General features: G+C 43.4%; 1 protein-coding gene across 1 annotated transcript in view; it reads left to right on the top strand.

Moving 5' to 3' along the window:
- LANCL3 (LanC like family member 3) overlaps positions 1-9,831 on the top strand; it is a 150,567-nt gene that overhangs the window by 126,484 nt on the left and 14,252 nt on the right. Inside the window, exons 5-6 of the mRNA XM_077765087.1 lie at positions 4,735-4,858; positions 8,441-8,638. Coding sequence (XP_077621213.1) covers positions 4,735-4,858; positions 8,441-8,638 — 322 coding nt within the window. The remainder of the gene's footprint in view (positions 1-4,734; positions 4,859-8,440; positions 8,639-9,831) is intronic.

Genomic DNA, 9,831 nt, shown 5'->3' on the forward strand with positions numbered 1-9,831 from the left:
CAACCAAACCACAACCCCCAAAAGGCATAAAAAGTTAAAAAAAAAAAAAACCTAACTGATTGTGAATATTGACTTTCTACAGAAAAAGTTTCCCTAACTTTTTAATTTGAAATTATTTGGACTGGGCATTTTTATTTATTTTAAGTTTATTCATTTTTGAGACAGAGACAGTATAAGCAGGGAAGGGGCAGAGAGAGGGGGAGACACAGAATCCAAAGCAGGCTCCAGGCTCTCAGCTGTCAGCATGGAGCCTGACACGGGGCTCGAATCCACAGACCTCGAGATCATGACCTAAGCCGAAGTCGGACACTTAACTGACTAAACCAGATAGGCATCCCATGGACTGGGCATTTTTAAAAGTAAGTTTCCCTTTGGGGTTGGAATGTTCTTCCTGCTTTACGATGGTGCCGTCAGGAAATATGGGATTGTCTCGGGCTCTCGTGGGATATGCCATGCAGTGTTTTTTCTGGCCCAAAACCCTGAGGCAAGAGACATCTTTGAGGCTACCGTCACCCCAAATTGCAGGAAGGAGCAGGGGGCACACATCCTAGCCATCTATAAATACCAAGGCCTATCCGGGGGATTGTAGGCCCTCTCCTGAGGCTTGGCACAAGCCTGGATTGTAGGAAGGAGAGCAGGAGCTCCAAATGGACTTTCAAGTTCCTGGTTTCCTTTCTGTGTCAACTCTTCCTACCTTGAACAGCTTTTAGTTCCATCTTGACCCTTTATGTCCTTCAAGTCTACTGTTCATGGTCTCAACTTGAAGTTCTGAAATACCCAGGGGCTAACAACTCACAAGCCTTTTCCTCAGAGCTATGGTCCATAGTTATCAAGTCATTTAATGTTTACAGGTGGTCAAATGGCTTGTTTCTCTTCTCTGAGAAGAAGCCAGGCTGCCACATATGGTGGTGGTCAAAGGATTGGGGTCAAACAGATTGCTGGTGAAAAACACCAAAATGAATGTCAGGTTCTTAGTCTGCTACCTATGTGTTTGGTGTGATACAGGAGTGGCTTTCTGCATTCCATGTAGATGGGCAATCGCATACTCAGGACATTTTGGACTATTGCTTCATAACGTTGGCACTGGTCAATCTATAGCTAGCAAGGATTGCCACTTCAGAGGGCCTGTGGGCAGGACACTTGCCTTGGAGAGAGGTCTGTGGTGAAGGAAACTTTCTGTGGCTTGGTTCGTCTCATTCATTTCCTTAATGAAGATCTCTCTTCTGCATGGAGGTGGTTCAATCACCACACAACCCTCAGGTGGGGCCAAGAAACATAGCGTGGGCTTTATTGTTCTCTGTCTCTTCAATCTCAGAGCCCAGCCCATCAGGACTATTTCACAGCAGACACCTCTGTTTGAGAACCCATGAAGGGAATCAGTTAAACTAATGAAACTGTTTAAATCAAACCACGGCGGACTTGCTTTGTATTTTTGAGATACTGTCATTTATTTTCATTCACTGTAAAAAACAATGAAAGAACCAAACCCATCCAATATATCAACACACACGTAGGCCTTAGGTGCTACCAATATAGGAGAGGGTGTTCAGATTTGTTTTGGTAAAGGCCTAATGGGCAGGGAGCCCCTTTCCTCCATCCCCAGGCCCCCTCCCTCCAGTGGAAATATCACTTTGTCATTCCCAGGGCCTCCGTGTTTCAGAAGCACGGAGGCCATCTTCTCAGAGGTCGAATGTGTGCTCACGTGCATGTTCCTGTGTTCTAGGCGTGGGGACGGAGGGCTGCTGGTGAAAACAGATCGCGGCACATCTCTCCTCCTTTCTGTGCTGCTTGCTCAGGGGGAAGGAAAAGAGCACACCCTTCGTCAGTGTTCCTCCTCCACACACCTTTAATGAGCATTGTTTTCATTTTTTATTTGCTGATCAATAAGCCCAAGGGTAGGTTTTGTCTGTTCCCAGAGATAAAGAACTGCATGCATAACTGGTCTTTATCCAGCCAAACAAGCACAGTTTCTCTTTGTTTGTCACAGTGTTTCAGGGAGATAAGAGGAAACCACCCAGACATGATGCACCAACTGAGCAGGTTTTGAAATCCTTTGTAAACTCATGCTCTATTCTGAGCTGTGGATTAGAGGTGGAAAGAAAGGAAGAGGGCATCACAGATAACCTCAGTTGATTTTGCTCCTGGGTTTAAAACAAGCAGGTGAATTCCCCCCACCCCCTCAACACACACACACAAAGAGCCAGGGGGTGGGTGGAGAGAGAGTGAGAGAGAGGAAAACATTAATAAATGTTCAACTCAGGAAAGAATAAGCTGATTTTCAATTATTAGCATAGAAGTAAAATAGAGAGACTTTTAGTAATTCAAAAGAGAACATACCCCAAAAACAGTGGACCTTTTTTCTATCATAAACACTTTCCATCATATGGATTCAGACCAATATTGGCAGACAGGATCTAAGTTCAGTTGAAGAGCCACATATATTGCCAGGAAAATGTGGGCTGGGACCAGGTTAGAGTCCTATTTTAAATTTTTTTTCTAATGAGAGAGACAGCATGAGTGGAGGAGGGACAGAGAGAGAGGGAGACACAGAATCCAAAGCAGGCTCCCAGCTCTGTGCTCACAGCCCCCATGCGGGGCTCAACCCCACAAACTGCAAGATCATGACCTGAACTGAAATCAGACACTTAACTGACTAAGCCACCCAGTTGCCTCAGATCAGAATCCTATTAAGTCCATACCTTTTGAGGCTCTTAGCAGGTTTCTGAGAACAAGCCAGCCTGGAGGGGTTAATGGGAGACTGGAGATGGAAGCGATAAGTAGAGTAATAAATGTAAGATCAGTTGGCACTGATAAAAAGACACAAAGGAAAAGAGGTTTTTAATAGCAAATGAAAATCTGGGGTAGCAATTTGAATAGATGCAGGGTAGGAAATCATCTCGGAAAAATTTGCTATTGAGGTCTGGAAAGACCCAAGGTTCAGCCCTGAAATGACGGTGGGAGTGCCTGGAAGGATAGAATCTTCAGGAATTTTAGGCAGAAAGGAGAATATCCAAGAGACAAAGATAGGTAACTAATAGAAGGGAAACTTAAGTTTAAAGCCACAACACCATTGTTTCTGAGCAACTGGATAGAAAATGAGGAGATAGTAAAGTCTTAGTGAAGCTGAACGGTGCTTCATGATCTGTGTCACATACGCTGCATTACTGTTTCTTTCCACCCTTGGGCTGGTGAACCTAAGTTGCCATATGGTAGACATTTGACTATATCTCATCTCCAGTGCTGGGTAGTGAATTCCCTGTAGGGAAAAGATATATTCCAGGCTTTCTAGAATTTCCTCTGTAATACTGAGCATAGGGCCTCACTGGAATAGTAGCTCAGTAAGTGTTAATTGGCAGAATTAATTAATGAACAGCCTCCTCTTTATGAAATTAATTAGGTAATCCCAAATTAAATGCTAGATTTGAGGAGGCCAAAACCTGGATTATATGTTATCCTTCTCATGTTGAGTAAATCAGAGGAGCAAAACCCTGCAGAAAGAGAGAAAGAGAGAAGGAGGAAAGGAAGGGAGGAAGAAAGAAAGGATGGCAAAGAAAGAAATCATTAGTACTTTATTTCAGAAGGAATTGGTGAGTATAATGGTAGATATCAGGCAAAACGATTTGAGGTGTGACTCTTAGGAGAGAGACCAAAATGGAAGAGACTTTTCCTTGATCCTGGATTCATTCAGTCAGGCCAAGGGTGAACTTCAGGTAGTTTTTGGAGGAGGGGTGGATGTGGAGGTGGGCAGTGGCCACAGTTACTCTGGCTAGTTCTTTTCTCCTGCAGGTTTGCATTTTTGGAAAGTTGGCTTTGTGAAAGCAGAGGTCTTGTCTATCTTGTCGCTGTCATACCTCCAGCATCCAGAATGGCTTTGTTGCTATATAGTAGGGGCTTAAGAAATAATTGTGGAGAGAAGGGAAAGAGGGAGGGCTCTGCTTTTCGTGCCGGTAAACCTGGCACTTATTTGCTTCCTCATCAGTTACCAAAGGCCCCCTCAGGTTCTGTGTTAGGAACCAAGGATACCAAAAAGGTGAGAATCCTAATCAACTCGAAGATGCTTTGTAGGCTTGAGAACGTTTTCATTGCTATAGTCCTAAAACTGACTCGGGGTAGATTGAGTAAACTATGGAAGATGGCGAGTCATTGCATTTTAGCCATTGTCTATTCAGGGTCATTTTGATATTGAAAGTTATTTTGCCTTGGTACTTACTGGACTTTGGTTTCATTCCGAGAATGCAAGGGCAACAGTGAGTCTGTCATGCGGCAGCTTATCATAGAATTGTGGCTTTATAAGCACAGTCTAAATGACACAGACCAAAGGCCCATTGTCTAGTCCAGACCTGCACCACACACTGGGAGTAACGGCTTTGTTAAGCATGATGGGTTAGGCCCAGTCTTTGTTCTTTTCTGAGCACTTTCTTGTTCCCACGACAAGGATTAATGATACAACCACTGTAAAGTGGTCTCTGCATTTTATAAAAGCCTTTAGCAATAAGAGTGTGTATCTCCCCATCAACACAGCAGATTTTCTGAAGAGAGGGTAGATAAACTTGACAACAAAAAGAGAATCAGTTGTTTAAAAAAATGTTATGGCTGGCTAAGCTTATTTACACATACCAAAAGGATGATGGGGGGGTGGGTGATGTGCTGATGAGCTCTTTAACAAGAAAATCCAGTGCCTGGGGCAAAAAGAAGGTCCTGATTTGACTTCTGCTTCTTGATTTCCTTCCACAGGTACTGACCCCAGCACAGATCAAATCAATTTGCCAGGCGATTCTGGACTCTGGGAAGCAGTATGCCATGAAAAAAAGGAAACCATTCCCTCTGATGTATTCTTACTATGGAACTGAATACTTGGGTGAGTGAAGGTGTTGTTGGCAAAGTCCTGTAGGGAGAAGGGAGTCTCTACTACCCGCACTGACTAAAAACTAGAAGATTTGGTTTCTGGCATAGGTCATCCCTATTCATCTAGCTAGAAACACTTTAAAATGCCATTTGAAAGCAAATCTTGATAGATGCTACAAATCACAATTGAATGTTGGTTTTCACAGCTTGACAGAAAGGTAGCTATTGTAGTGATTACTTTTACTAAAGACTCAAATCCTTATTCTAGATCATGAGTTCATTGGCTGAATTTCACTGAGAGTTTGTGAACAGTTGACATGCTCATTGTCAATAGTGCCAAAGCGCAGGGAAACAGGGGAAGCCACTAACAGCGTCACATGTGTAATGCGAGTGGGTTACTAATGGACTACCTTCTGAATCACAATGGCTACTTTTGAGCTAGGAGGCATGTTAAGTGAGAATTACTTCCTCCCCTTTGGAATCTCTCAGTGGCTCCCTGTCACTCCTGAGCATGACTTGCAAGGCCCTTCGTGGATCACCTGCTCCCTTCTCCAAACTCAGGCTTTATCTCCCTCCCTTCTCTGGGTCTGTCCAGCATAATCTCCTACAAGCCAAGTCTTCTCCTATCTTCAGAATCTCTGTGCTCCTTCCTTTCGCCTGGAATGCTGGGCCTCCCCCGACTCCTTCAACTCTCTGTAATACTTCTACACAGACTTCAAGACTGATCAGATATCATCAGAGCTATTGAGAAATTTAGTGTTTTTGGAGAACGGGTTTATTGAATCCCCTCTGGAAAAACATTCACATGTTTCAAGTTTTGCCCTGAAGCAAAATTGGCCCGTGGAGTGGAGTGTGGTCACCCTGCCTCACGTATATTGGAGCCCTTATCACATCACACTCTAATTAGTGGCTTACCTGTCCAACCGCCTCAGCGGGCTTTGTGGACTTTGTGAACACCTTCGGGATGTGGACTTTTACTCACTTATCTCTGTGATCCCTGGTCGTTTACCAAGAGCCTGTGCCTAATGAGGGTATCTGAATGAATGAGTGAATAGCTGCTGAACAACCTCACCAATGAGCTCATAGAGCGGGAGTTCTCTGAGACACTTCTCAAAGAACCTTTAAGTTCCTCCCTGACTTTCTCTAGAATCAGACTTTGAGACAAGGGTTTGGGTATAAATGGCTTGATCTGAGAAAGTGTTGATAGAGGAATGAGGAAGTGAGAGTACAAAAAGCGGCTAATAGAGGATGTAATAGGCTGGTAATGGAGGAAAACTCAGGCTTGGTTCCACTGGGGTCCTTGAAGACTATATAGAACGTGCCTCAGAATTGTCGCACCTAAATGATGAGGAAGCTGGGGTATTCATCCACCAACTCCCTGCTTCATGGGTTGAGAAGCTGCTCCCAGACCTGCTAATTCCCTAGGACTTCCACCCTGCTCCTGTGGGCTGGGCATACCCTTGTGACCAGAGAAAGCCTCAGGCAGAATGACCAATGCTTGAGATAGAAGGTGGGGAGGAATAGACACACCAGAATGGAGAGTATAGACGAGGTGATGGGCGAGGCACTGACAGCGTCTGCTAGAGTTCCTTAATAGAACTATTTTTTTCATTTTCTCATCTTTTTAGAGAAATTAACATTCTAGACATTCACATGTATAGCGCAAGCCGGATTGCTATCTGATGCATAAATATTTTTCTGGAAAGTAAGCGTTTTTCCCTAACAACTTAAAAGCCATTGAAGGAAAGGTACCTTCAAGTATTACTACTAAATTTTAAGAAGAATCATCTTTGACGGGATAAAACTGTAAAGCCTTTTCTGGGCAGTCAAGAGTTCCAAGGGCCTGAATGCAAAGAGAAAGCTTCACAGTTACAGAGTTGAGCTTAAAGAACAAACCCTCAGACTATATTGGTCCCAGCACCTCCCGCCAATCAGCATTCTACTTATTAGGAGTGAGTGAAAACCCTTGCAGGGCCCGGCTGACTTTGACCTTTGTTAAGCAGCTCCTTCTCCAAAAGCAGGCTCAGGCCTTTGCTAGGACAGAACCTTATGCTAGAACTCTTAGGAGTTCTTCAAGACTTGCTCAGATGACACTACCTGTGTAGAACCTCAAGCCCCCTCAGATCCTCCCATGACTCTCTTTTAGCTCCTGGTACATATCTCTGACAATAGCACTTATCACTTCATCTTCTATTTAACTATGAGTCTGGCTTTCTCACTGTACCAGATGGGGGGGGGGTCTTCAAGATTACAGACCAAGTCACATGCATCTGTGTATCCTCAGGGTTTAGCCCGATACACAGTACTAAATGTGAAGGATTAAGTAAATTAATACCAATTATTAGTGTTTAACTTCACAGAAGAAGGGGTTTAGTCTGTTTTGTTCATTTATCTATGACACCTCGAACAGTATCTGATACATAGTAGGTGTTTAATTCTGATGTGTTGAGTGAACGAATGACTGTTTAGATACCTAGAACAAATTGTTTTTAAGCACTATAGGAGGATTTTCATAAAAGCTATTGGTATGTTAATTACAAAGTTTAAATATTTTAATGTTTATTTATTTTTGAGAGAGAGAGAGACAGAATGGCAGCAGTGGAGGGGCAGAGAGAGAGGGAGACACAGAATTTGAAGCAGGCTCCAGGCTCTGAGCTGTCAGCACAGAGCCCAACGCGGGGCTCAAACCCACGAACTGTGAGATCATGACCTGAGCCAAAGTGGGACGCTTAACCGACTGAGCCACCCAGGTCACCCCACTCCCCTGTTCTTTAAAACATTTTTTTAAATTACATTTTATTTTTGATGTTAATTGCAAAGTTTAAAAAATCTTTTCTCTCTGGGGCGCCTGGGTAGCTCAGTCAGTTAAGTGTCCGACTCTGGCTCAGATCATGATCTTGGCGGTTTGTGAGTTCGAGCCCCGCATTGGGCTCTGTGCTGACATTTCAGAGCCTGGAGCCTGCTTCAAATTCTCTGTCTCCTTCTCTCTCTGCCCCTCCCCTGCTTGTGCTCTGTCTCTCACTGTCTGTCAATAATAAATAAATGTTAAAAAAAATTTTTTTAAAAATCTTTTCTCTAAAACAGGCGTTGTCACTAATTTTCTTTTTCTATAAAGGGATAGATAATAAAGATTTTAGGCTTTGTGGACTCCCAGTCACTGTCACAAATACAGCTCTGCCACCATAACACAAAAGCAGCTGTAGACAACACACAAATGAATGAATGTGGCTCTGTTTCAATAAAACTTTATTTATGAAAACAGGCAGCGAGTCAGNTTTGAGAAAGAGAGAGACAGAATATGAGTGGGGGAGGGTCAGAGAGAGAGGGAGACACAGAATCCGAAACAGGCTCCAGGCTCTGAGCCAGCTGTCTGCACAGAGCCCGACACGGGGCTTGAACCCACGAACCGCGAGATCATGACCTGAGCCGAAGTCGGACGCTTAACCAACTGAGCCACCCAGGCACTCCTTACTGTGTGTGCTTTCAAGTGTTATCGCCATTCATTTTTTTTTAATACTTGGATTGTCTTTTCACTGAACAAAATGCGCTCTCTTCCCAACTGTGTGAATTAATTATGCTCTGTTTGTTGATGCAGGAGCAGCTCATGGCCTGTCGTCCATTCTGCAGATGCTTCTTTCTTACCATGAGCACCTCAAGCCCTCAGACCAGGAGCTGGTATGGCAAAGCGTGGACTTCCTCATGGAGCAGGAACAGAACTGCAACTGGCCACCCGAGCTTGGCGAGGCCATCGAGAGGGAGAACGAGCTGGTGCACTGGTGCCACGGCGCCCCAGGTCTCACCCACGCTGTTATCTGAAAACATTGCCTTTCACTGGGCTTAGCCAGAGAGAGGTGTTTTTTAAGGAGTGATGGTATTTCTCATCCATGTGATTACTGCATGAGATTAAAAGGTCAGGATGAAACTTGGCCAAGCTCAAAAAGTCTTGATCCGTAAAGGATCTCCAGGAATGATCCTGTAGTTTTAAAAATACATGATCTTCATAGATTTGTATATAAATTAAGCTAGCACTAGCCAATAAAATAGAAGATGAGCCACATATGAAACTAAATTTTTAGTAGCCCCATTAAAAAAGTAAAAAGAAACAGGTGAAATGAACCTTAATAAGATATATTTTATAACCCAGCATACCCCAAGTGTTATTTCAGCATGCAAACAATTTAAAAATTGAGCTGTTTCACACCTTTTTCATATTAAAGTCTTGGAAACCCAGTGGATATTTTATACTGATACCCCATTGCAACTCCGACTGACCACATGGCAAGTGCTTAAATGCTGCATTGGACAGTGTAGATCTGGAGACTGGTAATTCCGTTTGGTCTCTGGACCAGTGGTATGGGCAACATGGGCACCGACTAGAAATGCAGAGCCCCAGGCCCCACCCCAGACCCACGGAATCAGAATCTGCATGTTCACAAGATCCCTGCATGATCTGTATGTGCATTAAAGTTCAAGATGGCCATTCTGTAATTCTTCCTTCACATCAGGCTTTCCATCATTACCTCATAAAAAGCCTAGAGAGCTGAGAAGCCATTTGCAGTGAACTCTCTGGAGCTGAGCCTAGAAACTTATCAGACACCATCCTTTCTTTCTTTTTTTTAATCCCATTACACTGTTAATTAGGCCTTCTGAGAAGGGGCAGTTTGAAAGAAGTTAAATTCAAATAAATCAATTAATTTCAGTTGATCGGCTAGGGGAGAGATTTAAAGTAGCAAAATAACACAGAAAGTTTGGATTAGGAGCAGATTTAATTTTCAAGGCTACGCTTCAATGCCGTGAGCACAGCTATAAAATATATTAGATTTCTCTTTAGTTTGTCACCTGATTTTTATAACTTCCTTTCCCCTCCTTCCCTAATCAATGTTCTTTAATCCCACTGTAATTTCATTTTTTTCTTTGGTACAGTCTGAGTTCAAGAATAACAGAAGTTTTGGCTCACTGGCCAGATTTTGTCTGTGGGCCACATCT

This window comes from Crocuta crocuta, unplaced genomic scaffold, assembly GCF_008692635.1.
Source record: "Crocuta crocuta isolate KB4526 unplaced genomic scaffold, BGI_CrCroc_1.0 scaffold301, whole genome shotgun sequence".
NCBI lineage: Eukaryota > Metazoa > Chordata > Mammalia > Carnivora > Hyaenidae > Crocuta > Crocuta crocuta.